Source organism: Lampetra planeri, chromosome 22 (genome assembly GCF_965212315.1).
Source record: "Lampetra planeri chromosome 22, kcLamPlan1.2.h2, whole genome shotgun sequence".
In the NCBI taxonomy this organism is placed as follows: Eukaryota; Metazoa; Chordata; class Hyperoartia; order Petromyzontiformes; family Petromyzontidae; genus Lampetra; species Lampetra planeri.
Window position 1 is genome coordinate 12,604,933 of NC_136128.1, and position 21,635 is coordinate 12,626,567.

At 50.4% G+C, this 21,635-nt stretch overlaps 1 protein-coding gene across 4 annotated transcripts in view; it reads right to left on the reverse strand.

Annotated features, from left to right (window-relative positions):
• Nucleotides 1-21,635, reverse strand: part of LOC144725064 (receptor-type tyrosine-protein phosphatase kappa-like) — a 201,470-nt gene that overhangs the window by 74,482 nt on the left and 105,353 nt on the right. For 3 of the 4 annotated variants that reach the window (XM_078604519.1, XM_078604520.1, XM_078604517.1), the window contains 3 exons: nt 19,437-19,566; nt 12,769-12,798; nt 7,508-7,662 (listed from right to left, as the gene is read on the reverse strand). In XM_078604519.1, coding sequence (XP_078460645.1) covers nt 7,508-7,662; nt 12,769-12,798; nt 19,437-19,566 — 315 coding nt within the window. The remainder of the gene's footprint in view (nt 1-7,507; nt 7,663-12,768; nt 12,799-19,436; nt 19,567-21,635) is intronic. The other variant, XM_078604518.1, reaches the window with a different exon arrangement.

The following is a 21,635-nucleotide window of genomic DNA, read 5'->3' on the forward strand; positions in this document are numbered from 1 at the left end:
GCGAAAAATAAGGGGGGGGGGGGAGGTCGCACGCGTGGGCGCGGAATCGCTCCGGCGCTCGTAAGCGCGGAGCGCGCACGGCGGAGCGACGCGCGGAGCGGCGAGCGCCGTCGGTCAAAGCGCTGACGGCTGCGAATTAAACACGAGAGGCGTGGGCGGGAGAGACACGCGCACAGCGATGACGAACACCGCGACGAGGCGCAGTCTCGACACGAATGGAGCCGTGTGAAACTAAACAAATTAGTAAACGTCTCGTCGTTAAATCATCGCGCTTCCCAGCCTGTGCTCGGTGGCTCAGCTCGTGTACCCCGTGTGGGATGTGGGGCTACGTGGAGCCGTGTAAAGTAACGTGGAGCTGCGTGAAGCTTTGTAGAGCGTGTGTAGATTATAGTGGAGCTATGTGCAGTGATGTGGAGTCGCCTATAGCTGTATTCAGCTCTGTGATGTTGGAGCTGTGTGGAGGAGATGTGTTGAGTTGCGTGGCGCAGTGCACAGCCTGTGACCTGCAGCACACAGCTGCAGCGCAAGAAGCCCATAGCCACACAGCGTTGTTGTTGTTGTTGTCATCGTTGTTATTGTGGGGCCGACGCCTCTGCAAGGCGTTTATTCTGATTAAGGATTTTCTCGGAGGCAAAATCAGCGATCATTTGTGAGCTCCGGTGTTGACAATCACAGCTCCATGCATGATTTTTTTCAAAGAACTTGAACGCACGACAATAAAAAAAAATCTCCTGAAAAGGAAACCTTGATGATTCACTCACAACCTTCGTGACTCTACTCCAAAAAGTTTGGTAATTCACGAATAAAAAGGATGAACACGGAGGTTACAGTGAAAATCGTTATTCAAGCAGCCCTTCAACACCCACGACGTATTTCGCGTTGCTTTGCCTCCTGTCCTTGACAAATACTCACACATTGGATCTTGATCTGAAGCTTTCGTGACTGCAGGAATCCATACTCTTTGGTTCTTTGGGTAAAGTCACGTAAGTATAAAATAAAATAAATCACGACGTTTCGGGCGCAACACAAGCGTCCGTCATCAGGAGATGGAGCAAAGAATGTGGCCGTAATAATCCACATAGCAGGTGCTGGGTGGATGACTACACCACAGAGAGACGGTGACGGCTTGATGAGTTCAACCAGCAGTGGATTAACGACGGCTGATTGTTAGTTTCGCCGTTGTCATTAGTAACACAAAAACTAGAATGGCCCGCGTGGAAACAATTCACGTGCGCTCAACGGCCATCTGAGATTGCGTGACCCGCTGACCTATGGCCATTGACCTGTGGGGCCAATAGGGCCGGGCTACATTGGCCGAGGTCATTGTAGAGGTCAGGAGCGCACAAGGCGACGTCGCCATTCTTGGCATCGACCGGAGGCAAGGTGGTCGGCAGGCGACGCCAGCCAACCTCGACGGGGACCACCACCACGGCGGCCTCGTTGTCCTGCTAGGTATGCTCCTTTGGCCTATGTAGGTAGTCCTACCCAGCAAGCCAACTGCAACTCGCCTACTAGGTCGACTGTTGTTGACTCGGCTGAAGGTACGTGGAACAAAGATAAAGACAAAGATCCCGATGTATCCGACACAGACTCTTGAGGTAAGTAAGTCCTATTAGCAAGCACCGATCAAGCCCGGCGCAGTGCACGAGTGCTGATGTTTGCACATCACGGCAACTACTCAATGAAGGGTGAGTCGACCTATGGGAAGCCCAGGAATAATAGTTGTTAGCCACTGATGTTGGCTGCGAGTGGGGATCGAACTCAGGGTTTGTATTTCAGAGCATTAACCCCGACACTCCCACTCCCATAGGATTCTACATTTCTGCCCGGTTTTGAACAGGGGGACCATCGTCGCTTGTTAGGTGACCGTGAAAACCACTGCACTACGGAAACCACACGGAGTCTGGTGCTGGGCAACACAGGCAACCGTGCAATGCAACCCCAGCCTCGTGCACGCTCGCTGGATACGCAGCGTACGGCGTGGACGCCGGGATGGACGTCATACGGTCGCTAGCGATGCCGGGCACAGGACCCCCACTCGGACTTCCTCCAAAGCCATCGTCGCGATCACGAGTGGGACACCGAGTCCAACGCCAGCTGCACAGCTGCACAGCTGCACAGCTGCACAGCTGCACAGCTGCACATGCTGCACAGCTGCACAGCTACACAGCTACCAAACCAAACCGGCACTGGCGCCAGCTCCTGCAGCAGACGCTGCTATCCCAGCGCTGCAGGCTAGCCCCCAATCCCATTTGTCGTACGCTTAGTTTCGTTGTTGTTACATTAAACATTTTGTGCATGTAGCAAGGACCGTTGGTCACTTAATTCAACGCAAGCCATCAATGGAGCAATCCTTGATAGCCGTAATGATGAGGGCAGATCAAGTGAACTAAAACAAATGTCGCGACTATTAGCATCATCTGCTTAACATGACACAATTAGGATTCATAATAGAGGTTTTTTTTGGGTTAGATCGCATGAATATATAAATGTGTCGTTAAACCCACCTCCACCCGACAAAGCCAATTAGTAAGGGTTGTCACGTAAACAGAACATGCCGATTCGTTACCAGTACAACACACCGGTGTATTGGAGAGCAAGTGTATATATCATGTACGTTGATTGCCATATGAATAACCCAACCGGCAATGGATACCCATTGCGATTTATATGCATTCATTAATGCCTCCCCCCCTTCACACGTGAAGGGCTCACAAGTGACGTCATCAAAAGTATCCCTCTATTTAAGAAAGGATACAGGAGGATTTCTCCACAAATCTACATGTCACCTGATGAAGCTAGTTGTAATTACTGGCGAAATGTTGGACTCAGATTGTAAATGTTGTGGCTTGGCTCTCCAACACGCCGGTGTGCTGTACTAGTAACGAATTGGCACGTTCTGTTTACGTGACAAACCTTACCAATTGTGTGTTTCGGGTGGTGGCGGTTTAACGACACATTTATATTCACGCGAACTAATCCAAAAAACCTATATGAAGGATATTGGTCGCGAAAGCAAACGTGTTAAACTGACAATTCGGGTGTTTTGCACAACTGGAAACGACACGAGAACACGTGGCTTGTGCTCCAATTGTGGCCGACATTCACTGTGATGCAAGATCGCTCGTCAACTAAACGAGTCGTAACTGAACCTCGCTCGCATGTCAAGAATATCCACGGTGCGGTGTCTCCCACTAGCTCCTCGTTGCGCCATCATCACGACTCTCCTCCTCCACCAAGCCACGTGAGGAAGCGTGCCGGCAGCAGCATCGGCGGTGGCGGTAGTGTCGGAACTTTATCCTTCAGAGCCATCCGGCCACTTCAACATTCAAGGACGTAATTTTCCCTCTGCCATTCACAGCAAAAAAAATGCTCCCGTTCTGCTGCCTGCTTTGTCTCCGATGCACAATTTGGGGTTGAGGATACAATCTCGGCAGTTGGTGGGCGTGGGCTAAAAGAATTACGAGTTCTGTGGTCGCTATGTGGCCTGGTATCGCCGGAGCATGTGACAAGCACACATCCTTTTGACTATCCGAGACTATGCGTGCAGTACGGGTGCTTACTCGCTATGATTTAGGGGAGTGACAGTGCCACTTGTAAATAATGTGGCATTTGTGAAAAGTTGCGGGTTTGTTATTTTGAAATGTCAACTCAACTGAATGTGTATTTGTTTGCTTATTTAATTATATTTGAACCCACTCTGTGTCGCACTTTTATTGCCTTCCACTGCATTTTGTGCTTTCTGGCCTCGAGCGTGTACTGCTATGGCATTGGGCAGCTGAACAACTGTGCAAGACTTTTCGGAATACAAGGAAGGAGGAAGGGAGGTTTCTGATGTGGAACCGAAGCCCTTGAACTGACAGTGGTGTGTGTCAGCGGTTCGTGCACTGCGCTACAAACCTGGCCACCCGAGTTCGATTCCCGTTCGTGGCTAACGGCTAAATATCTGAACCGGTTCTGGGCCTCCCCGGCAGGTCAACTTGGCCTTACAGAAAGCATCCTGGGTAAACATCAGCACCGGGGAGACAAAGGCGGCCAGGTGTGTTGCTGGCCACACTATCCCATCATGTGCCGTGTAGATCTTCATAGGCATTTGCTACTGTTTAGCACTTGCTCCAACAGCCTATGAAGGCTACACGGGGGATCTTTGTATTTAGTTGCCTACGTGCATTACAAAGGTTCACATTCCCCCAGTTCACACAAAAACGTGCTCAGGGTTCCGCAGCAGGCGCAGGGAAGTGCGCGGAGGATCAAACCGTGTGCCGATTCAGTCTGGCCCCTAGACATCTCCCAAGTTAACCCCTTAGCTGCAACACGTGCAGACATGCCCTGCATGCCTACGCCGGAATTACATCTCCATAAACATTGATCCAAAACATTTTTTGCGAGGTCCCTTTGTCCTTTTGGAACAATTTTTGTATGTATTTATCATTATTATTCGTAGCAGTAGTTGTATGGTTTTTAGAGCGGACGCCCACACACAAAGTTGAATTTTTTTGGACGCAGTGTGCCGAGTGGAGTAATTGGCTGGCGTATCGATGGCGCCTCCTAACCCCGCCGTCGCGAGCCATTGTCTTGCCTGCGACATACAAACATGAAGCCACCTACAAGTGACAGCCAAGGTTATTTACAACAAGCCCAGGCCTGTAATTTTAATTCTCACTCTGAATAATTATCAGCGCTGTGTGTGTGTCGCCGCGTGTGTGTGCGTGCACGTGTGTGGCTGCCACAGGAGGGAACCGAAAGACAATTATTTTGTTGGCACGTCGCGAATGAATGCTTCAATGAGCCTCCGCTCGTAGGTCACGTGGCGTAAGAGTTCATCAAGTGGCCACATACGTCGCACTTTGCCTGCGCAAATGTGTCAATTTAAAAAAATATAATCTCATCCCTGTCTTAAAATGACAATACGTGTGATTATACCGTCAGCGCTATTCGGTGTTTTTCAGAGTAACATTTCGTCTCTTGACAAGCAAATGGCATCATTGAAATTGGCCCTTTTCAAATACCACGAGCGACTGAATGAACCGGAGTCGCCCCCCCCCACCCCCCAGCTTTAAGAAGGAGCCGCTATGATGGCCACATGCTCACCTCCCGTCAGTCACGCGCACAACATGCTCATCGCAACACCGTCGTATCGAGAACATTGATCCTCCTCCCACGTGGAACAATAGCCTCTTTCGTGCGACCACGTTCGCTTGAAGGCTGGAGTAGGCACGCGACGAGCAAACAAAGCCGTCGTGAGAGGCATACTTCATGCGGTGTGCCGAGTACTGAAATATATTCCAGCAGAATGTTTAAATCGTGGTTGACGAGCACATAAAATGTCTATGACACAAAAGCCATATATTCCCCCAACTGCCGTGAAAAACTGTTGGGGGAAAGCGCCATGAGTGGGAATCTACGAAAGCTGACACGGTGCACGAGGAGGTTGTGCCACCAGTACCACGCCTGGCCACCTTTGTTTCCCCAGTGCTGATGTTTGCTCATGGCACCAGGCGGTTGTTGTTATGCTGTGGCTGCAACCAGGTTTCTATGGTGTAACCAGGTCCACATCCAAAACGAGTATTGCCCAGTCGATTTTCCCTGTTCCAATATGCTGCAAATGCTTATTTAATGCCAAGTCAACATAGCAGAGGCCCACGACCAGTTTGGATAATCGCCAACGATGATTAGCCATGGTACAGAATAAGACCGACTAGCTAACCATTACACGCGCGCATAAACATTCACATGTATTGAGATGAGTGGAGGAGGTGTGCATGTACGATAAGCATGCAGTGGGGATGACTATGTATGGGCGTAAAAGCACGGCGTCAAATCTCAACCCCCAGTGATTTCACGAAATTGTCACAATTCAGGGTCACGATTCCATCCAAAAGTCGATGCTCTTCTGCTTGATTTATACCGTCTCTTGTTTGCACTGCGTCTTATCTCTTCTGTCTCGTCCCCACAATTCTGATGACCGCATTATGCTCAATGCGTTTGCATACACAACCTCTGCACAGGTCACAAACAAGCAATTGTTCCCATTCACAAACTGAACGTGTGTACCAAGGGCACAATAACCGCCTGGACTCTGTTCTACTCCACCCAGCGTCACTTGCCCGCTTTACGGGGGGTGGTGGGGGGGTTCTGGGTGTAGCTGTCGGGATTTTAAACAATTCAGCAAAAATAAATTCAATTATATCAACAACACACGTAAATATATGTAGTGACGTATATTGAGTCACTATGGCGTTTAGCGACAGCTACTGAGGCACCAGAGTACGTATGGCATGGAAGGGGGCCCTAGGGGGCATGGTTCTGGTGACAAGTCAGAGAGAGGGCAGGTGAGGACGGGACAGTCTGGGCGAACCCGAGAGGGCACGTGACGAGGACAGGATAATGAGGGGGGCCAGAAGATTGCGAGAGGGACACGTGATGTATAGCCCAGAACCTTCTAGTAGGATCTAGAAGGGGGCGTGGCCGAGGGCGGAGCCAGGCCACGCTCAGGGGCATAAAAGGGAGGTCCCGAGAGCCGATCGAGGCTGTCTGTTGGAATGGAACCCGTCGGTGCTACGTCTCTTCGATCCTCGGTCCTCGGTCTTCGGTTTTTACGCTCGGTATCGTGGGTCAGGCAGTGTGTTACTGACTGACCCAGTTATGTAGTTACCCCATTGTGGTCTAGTTACCCCGTTGTGGTCTAGTTAACCAGTGTACGTTTATGTAGTTACCCTGTTGGGGTGCGAGAATAGCGTGTTGCCTCCACGTTCAAGTGTGTACCTCCGTGGAACCCACTACATATATACAAGGAAAGTTTATTGCTTATTATGTCTACCATCCCGAGCGGCGCGCTCCTCCGAAAGCAGCGCTCGCAGCTGGCAAGTAACTTCGCGCAATTGTCTCCTCTTTCCCACAGCCTATGGCAGCCTCCACACTCGTTAGGGGCCTGACCTCTGCAGAAAATGCCCTCAGAGATGCTGCTCTTAACGACAGCAACAACGACAACAACAACCGTTCACTTACTCACATCACTCAGTGAGTGAAGGTGTCCTAACGCTCACTCACGCTGCTCTTATCTGTCCTGGTGGGTGGGTGAGTGACTGGGTGGGTGAATGAGTGATTGAGTGATTAGACTGAGTGAGTGGCTGAGTGAGTGAACGGCTGAGTGAGCGATTGGGTGGATGGATGAGTGGGAGAGTGAGCCAGTGATTAGAGTATGCATGAGTGGGTAAGTTAGCGAGTGGTTGACTAAGTGGGAGAGCAAGCGAGCGAGTGGGTGATTGAGCAGGTGGGTGGGTGGTTGAACGGATGGGTGGGTGGTTGAACAGGTTGATGGGTGGTTGAGCGGGTGGGTGGTTGAGCATGTGGATGAGTGGTTGAGTGAGCGAGTGGATGAGCGACTCAGAAAGTGAACAGGAAAAACAAATTGAACAAAATGGGGTTTTTAGTGCAGCCATCAGCGACCGGGCCGAAGCCACGAGCTCGCCGCACGTGCGAGCGCGTGCCGCGCTGCGTCGCTCACATTGGGTGCTGACGTTGTGCGTGTCCAGGAAGGTGCCCTGGTCGTCGATGAGGGTCAGGCTCTGGTCGCCGTAGCCGCGATCCATCGAGTTCACCATGTGCGTCATCTCCTGCCGCGTGGCGCTCACAGTCTCCTTGCGCTTCTTCGCCAGTTTTCTGCGTGAAGGGGATCAGAGGCCGGTGAGCGACGGACGCCGGCAACGGGAAGAGCGCCGGCAGCGGCGTGCGGCTGGGCACGCCGCGAAGCCGCGACGCAGCGTCGCGTGTTACAAGCGGCAGCACCGATTCGTTAGCCGAGGAATAAGTGAAAGATGTGACGCCGTTCGCAACAGAGCATTATAAGTAGTGATGGAAATTACGGACGCATTTATTCCTTGTTCATATTATTGCTATTGATAGGATTAGCGTTGCTTCTTAAACTCTCAATATATGTATCAATATGCTTGTGTAAGAATCAATTGTTTTTTGATTGGCACATGTCGTATGTAATTGGGCTCGTGTCACCTCGGCAGCCCCTAAAGGCGCTTCCATACACAGACTTTAATAAAATAATCGATTCTCGAACCATGACAATCCAACAATTCGGCAGGAGTGGTGGTGGGGGGCGGAGGTGCAGTTAGTTGTATTCTACCGCTGATGATAAGTAATTCATTTCTGCCTTCACCTCACGAGTAGCACAACAAACAAAACGGTTGTTCCATGGAGACAACGCCATCACGTCACGTGGGCCAGGTTGCTTACTTATCTTACTCTGCCACAGGGTAGAAATGTTTTACTTGTTTTCTGTATTAAAGTGCTCATAACATGGCTAGGAGAAGCCTCACTATTCCAAAAGGTCTTCAACGTGACCAACATAACATTGATAAGGTCGATGCATTACACATTCATTAAACACACACTTACAAATTTAAGCTCCTTCCAGGGCTGGGATGCAGCATTCTAAATTAAATTAAATATGAGCCACAGTAGCATGATTGTGGCCATGCAACCCAAATCATGGGCTGCCCAGTCACCCATCTGTGGTCTGCGCTCCTTCAAGAGAGGAGGAGGAGTAACAGCGACATGACACGAACTCTCTCTGTCCACTGAAATCCGATCGTCCGGGCCAGCAGCAGCAGGACCGTGACATTTGGTCTTGAGCTCCTGAACCATATCGCTGCTGACATCATGCGCAGGGATAGAATAGCCTGCAGTATATTTTGACATATTTGTTTCAAGTAATGACATTCTCGGATTATGTTAATTTATGGCAAAGTTTGGTAATTTCGTGCATCTGTACTTTAATAAAAGAGCAGATGATAAAGTAAGTATTGTTCCATGAACTTACAGGATTACTGCAATATCGATGTAAAACGTAGACATTGTTGCCTTCATTTCTAACCTCATGAGCATTTCCCTTTTTCAATAGAGCCTTTACATTTGCACACATCTCGTGATAAATCACGACTTGAAAACAAAAACGCCAATCAATCGCTATTCCACAAGACGCACACGGGCGAGTTCTTCCAGCGCTGTGGGACGAGAGTGGCCACGTGCATGGCGAACGCGATGCAGTACTTCTCAGACGGAGTGAGCCCCGCCACGTGTGGAACTTCTCTTGCAATATAAATAACCCTTAACTCAGGGCCTCCCGCGGTGTTCCGCACACTTCTATAATTTCAACCTTCCAAAAGGTTACAAGGCAGGGGAAGCTACGGTGCGTGTAATTAGAATTTCCAACGTCTTGTACGGCAGAGCTAAAGCATTCCTAAAGCATTCCAGAACATTTAAATATAAATGCTAACAAGAAAACTTTACAATGTGTCTTTTTTCAACAATACATCCCATCTTGGCGATTGTAATTCACGATTTTATAACTTAAGGGTACCCTCAGCTCGCCCTGAATTTTTATAATATGGCTTCATTTACATTTCGCTTGCATTTTAAAACACACACAGACACAGCAGATCCCGCTCCGCTTACTCTCCACTTCTTATTAAATATTGCGGCAGTGCCGGCGGAGGTAGCGCCCACAGAACCTAACTCAACGATGCGCTTCTCAATTATGCAGATGTCAGATTCAACGTGAAAAAGCAGGTACGATGCCGTCTGCATCCAAAACATCCCCGCCGGCGTCTCCAGTTCGCTGCCGAGGGTGTGAGACCGGGCCACGGCACCTCACCGGGCCATCACGTCCTGGCCCAGTGTGGCAGAGGTTCCCAGTTACAAGCTAGTTGAATATCACCGGGGGACGATTCAGAGCATGACTGTGCGCCGTCTGGTTAATGGTGGACGTTAGAGATCACGTGACATCACTCGAAAAGCAGTAGGCCATGTGTCCCCCCGGCGTCGTGGTCCGAAAATATATTTATACAACATTTTAAAAATACTCGCAAACTACTTAAATAGGTAAACCCACGCAAAAACATCGCCCACTACTGGGAAACTAAACCTGTCTGTGAAATACAGCCTTGTATAATACCAATGGCAGTGAATACCAAAAGTGATTATAATGATTGATCGTCCCCAGCACAGGTCCGGCCCACAGCCCCTGCGGCTCCTCTCGGAGCCCGGCATCATCATCATCATCATAACTGAATATTCACACCGTGCCTCCCACGCACTATACCTCGAGGTGACTGACAGCAGGAGACCCCCCTCCCTCACCGGCAGCTCTCCCTATGCGGCACAAGGTGAATGCAGCATTGGCCTGCAAGAGGGTATTAGTCTATTCTGCAGCAGGGGGGCATGTCACTTATGTGGCTTTTCCAAATAAAGCTATTTGATAATTTCGAAATTTGGCAACTTTGTACCACGACGCTGGCACACGTCGGCCTGCTCTTTTTTTTTTAAATGTGAAGGAGACAGCGCAACTGTCTAATTGACAACACCTGCAAGTATTGTCTAGGCTGACCGCGAGGTTCAAACCACAAACCTCTGAAACAAGCGGCAAACGCGCTCGCTGCCTGGCCACGTCACTGCTCCCGGTTGGCTGGCCCTCGTGACACCAATGCACCCTCCCCAGCTCTGCTGCTCAGCGTGTTGGCCAAAATGTTTTGGGAGTAGACACGAGCTGTCTGGGAGAATGTATCGTTGAGGTGGTTAATGGCTTGAAACGCTCCGATTCCGAGCCCTGAACACATTTAAGTGAGAGAGCAACCCCACAAAAAGCCATGGACCTGCCATTAAACAGCCCCCTGAGCACAAGCCTGAGCACACTTTGCGCAGCTTGGAATAATGGTGCGTGTGTCAGTGCCTAGATGACAGCAGATGTTGGCTATTAACACACACCCTGTATTCATTAAGAATGCACCCACATAATGGGTATCCCTCTCTGAAATACATCAGCAGGCAGCACGCTGGTGTCACGTTAGCCATGCTCAGAAGCGCGGTGGTGCCAGAGTACACAGCACCTTTGCCTAGGGAATGATCTTCAACATTTCCCTGTCCATAGCCGGTCGTGAGCCTTAAATCTGCCACATCTCTGTGCGCTCAGCTGGAACACATGGCGAGCTTGGTAGCCCCTCCCACTGTTAGCCCCACCCACTGCTTGGGTAGCCCCACCCACTTTGTTAGCCCCACCCACGATGTGAGCTCCACACACTACACAGGTAGCTTCGTCTTTTACCCACACAGCACTTCGAACACGAGGACATAATGTTTTAAACTGGGGCCAAAAATCACGATTTTTGCTCAAGCCACAGGACAGACTTTTTCACACCCGAAATGTGGCAGCCAATCCAGGTAGGTTGTCCCACAAAGCACGGGGGCGAATTGTACTCCAGACTGCGGTACGGGACAAAATATGGTGACCATTTTGTTCCAACTACAAAAAGTATGCATAATATTTTACCCTTACAGCATTGTAATTCTCATGAAATCTGGACAGAGTAACAGAATAACAGCAAGAGAGACTCATCTTACTAAATGCCTTATTTCATGTGGAAATACTCTCGGATTTACACTTTAAACTAAGATAACCAAAACGCCACAGTGAGCTGCTGTCTGGCCTGTGTGAGAGCGCACGTGGGGAACCGTCGATGAATCTGTGACCGTGAATGTTCTGGGAAGGAGGTTTCGTGCGGCTCTCCTCTCGTTGTAGATTGCTCTGAACACCACTGCGCAATTACTCGCTAAGGTCTCAGACGGCACACGTGCGGAGACGGTGGCCTCTCACGGAGATGGTGACCCCTCTCACGGAGACGGTGGCCTCTCACGAAGACGGTAATCGCCACCCCCTTAGAGACCTCGCCAATGTGTAATTTATTGACATTTCCTAGTTTCTAGATCTGCCTCTGGCCTGTCGTCCGTTAAAAGCACTCCAACGTCAAAAGGCGAACGCATCCGAACATCCTGTCCAGCACGATGCGGAGCCTCGTCACTCGCCGTACAAATGGGACGACGAGTCGGGCAGGTCAGACCCCTCTCACCCGGGACGTCACCGGGCACAGAGATAATTCTGATAAGCTGCGGCCGCTTCTGTTGCATTCCCCAGCAAAGGATCTGCAGAGCCGCGCAAAGACTCGCGGCCGCAGAGATTACATGTCAACGGTGCGACAAGAACGCCGCACTCCGAGCACACTTGGTCTCATATTGGAAGCGAACTGTGCCGCAATGAGCCTTTCGACAGCCGCGCTAAGCCCTGCTCGGGAACAGAGAGGATTACCGTGGCTAATTAAAACAAATCGCTGCACAAATTGCGCTTTTGCGGTGCAGAACGACGCTTCTGGCACGTGCGCGCCCAGTCCCCCCCACCGCCTCAACGTCAGCTGGGTAGAGGCCGCCGCTAACGTCACGTCAAGGGATCAGCTGCTACAGGTAAGCCTGAGCCAGCTGCCAGCCCGGCCCTTACCTGTGCTAGGGTTGCCCCCTGTCCTGGTTTTCCCAGTGTTCGTCTGTTGAGTAATGCTATACTACCCAAAACAAAGCGTATCAATAGAGTTTTCCCCTCTTCCGGTATTGTGAAATATTTTTCTTCCCATTCGTGTGTCCTGAATTTTTGTAGCTCAGGCGGTTGCAACCCTGACTGCACAGGTACATTGCGCCCATCGACGTTTTTTTTCCGACAAAGTAAAAGTAGATTAAAAATAATTAAACGAGTATCGCGACATGCACTGCGGAAACGCAAGCCTTGGCTCAATAGGCAGACAGACAGCAGAAATTAAAATGTTATGCGCAGCAGCAAATCAAAACTGGGAACATAAAAACGTGAATTAGTTGGATGTGGGAGGGGGTGGGGAGCCGGGTGGATATGAGATTGTTTTTTTGTGCACTGTTACTTACAAGTAATAGGAGTAAGAATGGGAGCTCCGCCTGTGAAGGGTGAGAAAGCCATGTGAAGAGAAGCGTGAGGACATCAGCGTCAATGTCATCCGTTCACAGATGAGTAACAAAAAAAATATTAAAGCTGCATGGAATGACCGAGCAATTCGAGACGTTAATACAAATATGCGCACGTGCACGTGGTCGCCATGCCCAGAGGCGGGTGGGAGCAGCACCAGCGCCACGAGCGCCACACGAAGGTCCTGCCGCCACGCGGCCAGCGAGCGGTCACGCGTTTGTCGGCAGGTTTCTTTTTTCAAGTCTCAGCAAGCCGGGTGCAGTAAAAGGGTTAAATTAGATGCTTAGCAATTGAGAAGCCACAAGAGAAATTCTCATTAAAAATAAATAAACACTGCGAATGCGTTGTTATTGTAATTTAGGAACTAATGCATACACGTGCACTTTTTTAGGGTACCAATATTCCGGGTCTAATTTCAGCCGGAGCTGGCTGGGGCTCGGGTCCAGAAAATAATTCCCCGCTGCAGGGTGGGGGTTGGTGGGGTTGGAGGGTGGGGCGCGGTAAAGTCTTAGCGGCTGGGGGCTTTGCAGGGCCCCGGAAGAATATCCCATGAGAAATGAATCCCGAGCGTGTTAGTGTTAGTACGGCCGGTGGCAGCATTCGCGCGGCTCTCTTAGCGGAGAGGGAGGCACTGGTTACCTGCTGCAATGCTTCACTGGCCAATGTGCCGGCTTCACTGGCCAACTCCCCCTAGGGGGATAGGTACAACATCTCGCGGAGCCGTGTGCAGACTGCGGTGTGCGTGGTGGGTGCGGAGTGCGTCTCGTCACACCGGCCGCAGCACACGGCATCGAGCACGGGACGCGCACGCGAACTTGGCGTGTGTGTACGTGCGTGCGCGTGCGTGTGTGTGCGTGCGTGCACGTGCGTCGGCGTGGGGAACGGTGGCTCAGGTGTTTGTGAACTGCGCAATGAACCTGAGTTGAATTCCCGCTCACGCCCTCCCCTAGGTCGACTCAGCCTCAAATGACTACCTGCTGCGGTGTGTAAACATCAGCATTATGGATCCAAAGGCAGCCGGGCGTGGTGCTGGCCACACACCCGTTCGTACACCATATCGGCCTTCATAGCTGCCCGTTAACAGCAATTGCCCCAACAGTCCATGAGGGTATACGGAGGCTCCTTGTGTGAGCATGGACCCAATGCAATGTTGTCTGCAAATTCAGGTTTGATGCCCTCCCCGGCACTGGACAGGATCGTGAAACACACCCAAATCAACAACTGTGATCACTGTGTGAGCGATGAGGTGCTGATGAGAGGATGTCAATTATTTACCCAGGGAAGCCTCACGGAGTCTCAGGACTATGTCTTTTACGTGGGTCCTCTTTACGGTTTTCCCAGGATCGTCATCTCATTGAGGTAGCTGTCACAAAACATCTAAGTCTTATGGGAGAGCATTAAAAGTCCGGTTTTAGTCGTTTGTTTAACTATACACTGCTCAAGGCAATGCATTTACATGGAGTCCTCTCCTCTCTCGGCCATGTCAGCTTTCCTTCTTCACATGATAAAGGGCCAGGTGTTTCGTACCCCCTGAGGTGGTGCCCCGAGTCCTGCAGAAGTCACAATACTCGGACTCAGGAGGGTCCTGCTACAACGGGAGTTTGGCCAGCGAGCGTTTGGTTTGGCAACACTCAACACCGCCATCTTCTAACCACAACGCAGCCCCACACCTCCAACATTCGGCAAGCCCCGGTGCAGGTCGCGGATCCATTTGGGAACCAGGGTTCATCCTGCTTAACTTGCGAGATCCAAGGAGATCGGGCGCATTCAGCGTGACTTTGTCGAAGGCAAAGGCATGTCCCCGTGAAAATTATCAATATGTTCAACGTTCCGCTTTCCCACAACAAAGCGCTTCATATCGCGCCCGGCTCAGTCTGACGCGGACACCAGCGACCCTGACGCTCGCCCAGTCCGCAATGCCAGATGCACTCCTGGAAAGCATCGCCTTTATGTTTACAAGGCACCACGCCATGTTATTAAACATCCCAATGAAAGGCCTCGGGGTTTATAAAGCGCAAGTGCCTCTTGCACAGTGAACGGCGCACACGTGACTGCGCATCAAAGGCAGCGTTCAAAGCGTACGATTGGCTTGCCACAGTCAAAGGGACTGCACTCCGAGTCTCTGTATCATATCGGCCTCTGTGTTCGTACCGACAGTCAAGGGTTTAGCGACGCTCGCAGGGCTGGCTATTCTTGATGTGGAATGACAGAGGGAGGCGCGCGCGGTGCCTCAAACTCACGGAGGATGATCCGAAGCGAAGCTCGCTCGCAGAAAAGTCTGGCACCGACGTTTGGAAAACGTTGGGCCCCCCCCCCACTGCAGAAGGAAAGCCCAAAGCGGCACAACTGTACAACAGTGTCGCCAATCGCAAGTCGAGGCCGTAAAATCTACCAGCAATTAACCCGGTTTTATGATATAATTAGCGAATGTTGCAAACGCATGGACAGCTACACTCTTAAAGAGCTGTGGTGTTCATAGGCGCCCATGTAAACAGCCAATGGGCATTGAACACGAGTGGATATCTACCTGAATCCCATCAGCAGACACCGTGTAGTTTTACACAACGTTGGCTATGCTTTTGTAACACCATAGAACTCCTCTTATCCATGGTAATGTGGGGGTCGAATATCGCAGATCCTATTACCTGTGGGGTTATGCTGAAATTTACTCCACTTATCCTCAGGAAATAATGTCAGTTAATTGTGGATAATAGGAAAAACATTCAATGAACTCGCTCTAACCTTGAAAAATTTGCAAATTTGAGTTATGATCTCATATCCCAAAGTGTATTCTGGGGAAAAAATCAAATAACCCGTGGTAAGTGGGACAAATTTGTTGAGCGACTTCTTTTATGCACCAAACATGTGCGTATAAAATGCATCTGGTTAGTAAAGCACGATGTGAAAACTCACAGATAAAAGGAAGAATAGCACTGCGGATAATGCATTTTCGGGACCATACAGCTCTCAGAGATAACAGGAGTCGCAGGTCATAGGGTTGTAGAGAGGAGGAGCTCTCCTGTGACGAGTTCACTGCCCACGCAGACGCAATGCAGGTGAGCGCGTGGCACAGTCGGACGGTGCGACCGCGCCACGTGCTCGGAGCACGAGGGCCACTGGCGGACCGTGTGCTTCATCCGCCAGAGCTCCGTTCGTGTGATCTAAGATCGGTGCCCGATACCCTTGACAACAAACGCTGGCGCTGCCTCTGTGCTCGCCAGGCCTCGACAAGAATGAGAGGAAGTGCACAGGTTAAGAGCGGGGACTCGCGTCTATTAAAAGGTCCACGCGCTCTCAGTCGGCCCACGTTGTCACAAGATAAATGCCGGTCACCCTGGGGCGGCAGGGTCACACAGTTCAAGTAATGATTCTCTGTTCCTGAGCAAACCGCCGCGGAAATAAAGGTGCGTCCATTACTACAGGGAGCACACACGCGCACACACAGCCCACCACGCGAGTGGAGAGAGAGAGAGAGAGCTATTCAGCGAGAGCTATTCAGGACACACAAAGAGGGCCGATTCATTCTCACAAGCGGCGCTTTGTTGACCGGAGAGAGCGCTCCGTGGTTGCGCGCGTCAGGGAGGTGCGAGTGCGCAGTGTGCCGCTCACACGCGGAGCGCGGTGCGGCGCACCGAGCGACTGTCACGGTGCAATTGGCCCGCTGCTACGTCTATCCGATTGTTGTTAACGCAGCGCGCTCGTACGTCTATCCGATTGTTGTCTACGCGGCCCGCTGCTACATTTCCCTAAACGGGGCTCTGCCGGCAGTGGCTTGTGCGTTGCGCAACCTACTCGTTACAGACACCTGCATAAGAAGCCAGGCTGGCCAGCTTGGTGAAGTATGGGCAAGCAACCCTCCTCACGGTGTGGGGAGGCCTTCATCCAGTGGTGGATTTTTGTTTGCATTATTAAAACCGTTATATCCTTCCTGTTGGTTCTGGGTCATCAACATTATAGAGCCATTTGTTGTGTTGAAAGAACTTTCTTTGTCATCATTTAAAACAGTTTATTAAATTAATACGACAATTAAACATGTAAATAACTAAAGGATGCATTCATACGAATGAAACATTGTAATAATTACAACGGAAACAAGGCTATTATGTCCGCGCATTGCTGATTAATGAACGCCGATGCGCACACCAGGCCAAGCACAATCGTGCGATCGCGCTGTTGAGCACAGAGAGATGTTTGTAACAAAGCAATAAAACCACGGCAATTGCACCGAGCCAGGACACAATGCTGGCGAGAAGCAGGCAGGGCGGGCTGTTAACTTGTGACGACGCTCCTGGAGTTAACACGCGGGCCACAGGGCAGCAGTGACACACGAAGCCGAGGAGGAGCACGTACCAAGGGGGCCCTCTCGCTAGGAGTGGGCTCCTTGAAAACACAGAGACATTCGCCTAAAAGCTGTGGCAAGATCTAGAGGAGGAAGAAAGGCAGAAGTGGACCCCAGGGTTGCATTATTTGCCGAATGTAATCATTTATGCCGCCACCTGTCAATCATCTTAAACTGAAGGGAAACCTCGAGGTCACTTGAAGGAATCACAGAAGTAGTGCTGTGATATTCGCTTCCGCGGACCGTTCTCTAACACGAAGGGAAGCGAGAGATCGAAACGGACACTCTCTCATGACACCGACAGCAAAGAGGCCAACAAATGGAGGGGAGTAAAAAAGATTCAAAAATAAAAACAGAGGGAAATTAATTTGCAGTTCCAATACAACAGCGCTGTGACCAAAATTCATTATCCCGATGGTAAGATTGTGGTGTAAGATTTGCCCAAACGTTAAGCAAAACGATAGCAATCTGGAGTGGCCGATGCATTATTAACGAGTCATTGTTGACGGGTCCTGTTCCTGGCGTGCATTGTAATTATACTTCTTTATATCAGAGCCAACACACGCAAGTGGAGAGAGAACATCGTGGACATGGCGGTGGATCAATGGCTAAGAAGAGATAATTATCATTGTAAAACAGAGCACACTGCCAACACCGCTTCTCTCGTATTTCCGCCAGCTCTCCCCCTCTCACGGCTAGCGCTGAATTCTAAAAAATCCACTCGGTATGTTAATATTGCATGAAACGCACTTTGTTTTTAATAACTGCGGTAAATTTCAATAAAGTAGTTTACTTAAAATTACACTCGCTCAAAGATGCGCTTTTTAATTTTAATCATCAATTCCCCCACCCACTCCGGCTTGAATTAATAATCGCTTGAAGGTGCCGCATCGTAGCGCAGCGCAGTGGAACGCTTCCGAGCGGAAGCCGGGGGACTCGAGCGCAATCTTTGAAAGGAGACGTGCACCTGATTTACATTTGCGGGTATTACCGCAAATGTCAGGCGAACTGATTAGAGGGCACCAAGAGCTCATTAACGCCCGCTGAGCTTTCGCGCTAAATGTTACCATGTGAAGTGCCTTTATTTTCTGTTGCGCCGCAATGTGAAATAATAAAAACAGGTTTAAATGTCACCAATTCCATTACAGCTGTGGCTTCTTTATGCATATTTTATTAGCGGGTGGGCTGGCGGTTCGCAGGCGGCGCTGCGGACCCGGCGGCGACCCCAGTTCAATTCCCCGCCACTGCCAACACGCGTGGCGAGCGACGCTCCCGAGTCTGCCTTCTCCAACCTGTGCGGACCCGCGTGGTGAAGTATGGTCAATCAGCTCCTATGGTTGTCCCAGCGTGGCTGGGTAGGTCTTCATCCGGAAGTGATTTTAAAAAGGGCCGTGTGTAAAGTTATTCTTCACATGTCGGGTTAAATGCCACGAGACACAAATAACTTCTGCCCATGGGTAAGCTGCAAAATAAACTGGCTTCCATTCGTTTGGGTTCCGTGATGAACATCGAGCAACAAAAGTGGTTAAACAGAATAAACTGAACATTTAGCAGAACACTTTTGAAAAACATGGACAAACAATTCTAGTTAATTCCAAACTCCAATGCATTGTAGGAAAAAAATGCCATTGCATACAATAGCAATCGCCAACAGGACCAGATGCAATTATATTGAGAAGGCATTCAATGAGACTTGAAATGCCCGAGGAAAACCCAGACAATCTGGATTAAATTGTCTTCGCCCATGTTTAACACCGTGCCTCTCACGTTGTGGCTAAAATGATGCCCTCCTCTCTCAGCCAGGGATCCCATCCAGACAGAGAGCAGTCACTGGGTAACGTGTGTGTGTGTGTGTAGCAACGGTGGAGCAGCCACTGTGGGTGTCCAACACAGCACCAACAATTAGAGATATGGCTAAAAGACACCCACAATTATTTTTAACAAAGATCGCAGTATTTGTGCCATTCACTAATGATGGTTACGCCGATGATGGGACCTTTAAACACACAGTAGCAAGTGGACAGCAGACCAAGTACTGAATCAGTCGCCGGTAGCTGTGTAGACCTAATACAGGTCGGGTGCTGTGCAGCTGAGCTCTCCTTATCCGCCACTAAGTGCGAGGCAAACTTCACAGATCCCGTCCGTAATCTACCCAGAAGCCTCCGAGACCCGTTGGGTCGCGGGGCACCCCCAAGTCCCACAGCGCGGCCGCGCCCCCGCGGCGAGAGGGCCCCTCGTGAGGCGCTCGGCTGGTGCGTGCCGCGGGCCCACCTCCGCTTCATGTAGACGACGATGCCCAGGAGGATGATGAGGACGGCCAGGATGCCGGCGATGACGCCGGCGATCTTCATGGTGTGGTCGGTCTGGAGCTCGGCGTCCGGAAGATCGGCGTTCCTCGTCACTGCCAGCGCGAACAGGACGGGGGTCACCGCTCTGGGGTCGCCGCTAGGCCGCTCGGCCTGCTGTCCCCCCCCCCGTGGTACGGGTGGTGGGGGAGGGGGGGCGCCCTCCCCCCACTCCTCCTCCACTCCCCATGGCAGTCAAGTTCCACTGCTCGACTTAGCGCCAATGTTCTCTGCTAGCTCTACCCCCTGGAGCAGCCCTACAGACGTCACAACAGCTGACTTTAACCGTTCTGATGCGAGTCTGTTCCAACAGAAGCTGCATGTTTACCTGTGATTTAAACCGTTGCAGTATGCATAGAAGATAATATGCTTATGTTTGTGCTTCGATCTGTGGCGTTGGATCTGACTGCCATTGCGATCAACGTATCCCACCCAGGTCTCCGTTGAAAAAGTGGCTACCGCTCACAAAGGGCCCTCTTCACCTGGTCTTAAATAAGAGAAACATCTTGTACCCTCTTGATAAACCTGACATTTACCCGACACTGACTAAACCGGAGCCTGCAGGGGAAGAATGTTCTGTAACTCAGAGGGGTCTCGGTTCTTTCTTGCTTCTCGTAACCCTTCCATTCCCGTCGCATGCGCATGGCTGTTGTACAAGCGAGCTAATTTATTGGTAGTATTAGCGAGCAAATTGGGCGTACCCTAAGGGAGCAGGGATGGTTAAATCACAAATCATATTGGAACATTTCCACTTTTATCCGAGCACACTTTTGCCTTTCTGCCTCCCCCAGATCTTGCCAAACTATCCGTCGTGCCAAGGCAATGCGCCCACCACAGAGATGCAGCGACGGCTCTAACTGACAGTTTAGAGATTGGCCTGCATTTAGACATTCACCTCTCCTTAATAAAGAGCAAATACAGTTTTACTCCCATTGGCCCATTGGCCTTCCTCATCAGCATGATTGTTTAACAAATGCCACTGGGATACTAAATGTTGTTGGCAAGGGCACTCCATCTAAACAAAATAGGGCACGATTTAAGTAAACAAAAATACATGTATTTATTATTTAAAACTAATTATGCATTTGTGTTGAACATCTATTTATTAACATCATGTTTGTACTTTGCCGGCGCTGTGCGACTTGGGTGGCAAGTGCACAGGTCAGAGACGCGAGAATGCGTTCCTGCCACGGTGTTTCTGTTCGCTATGGCACGCATCGGTGGACTGCGGACATCTGCGGACAAGTTGTTAAAACCCCGCTGAAATTCCACCAATTAAGTTGCCAAAGATGCCATGATCACACCGATCCGTTACCATGGACCCAGCCAGCGGCATCGTCAAATGCCGAAAATATTTTGCCTGGCCTTTTGCCGTGGCGTTTGCAAACGGAGTGAGGAATGACGGTAATTTGCACAACGAGCGTGTGCATTTGCTGGAATTTCAATCTTTTTATGTCGAGGCCTTGGTCACAAACGGGAAAAATGTGAAGACGAAAATGTTAACGAGCGCCCCAATTGCGCGTCACGTTGACCAACGTGCGTTAATTCGCACACCGTATGCAGACAAAACTGCCTTGCATGCACTGTGTATGTGTGTATGTGTGCACAAATGATGCATAGACACATGAGGATTGTACATGTGTGTGTTTTGAAATGTTAAATTGATTATTTAGTTTTTCTGCAATCTAAATATATCATTGTTACTGTTAGTGAATCAATTTGTGCCAATTTGGCCGCCAATTTGATGCAAGCACGCTAAATAGGACAACGCTGGCGCTTTTAAGGCAGATCCATCAGGCTCGCGAACGCACATGGACACGTTCCACACCGCGGGCGAACGATTACTCTGGGCTGCTACGAGTGCCTCCACGTACGCCGTGTCAAGAGCCATTCCTAATGGCCTTGATCAACCGAGTTTAGTTTTTATTGCTGTCAAGTATACATGCTAAACACTGCCGCTGTTGTGAATAAATCGGACGCGTGGATCGCAGCGTACGACGCAAGACGATCGCCATTTCGCCCGGCGCGGGGCGTAAACGGAACGGCATCCGCGCGAAACGTGACGAGCCTCAGTTAGCCCGCTGCTGGTTACACGGCTATTACTAAGTTTACGCTGACAGACCCT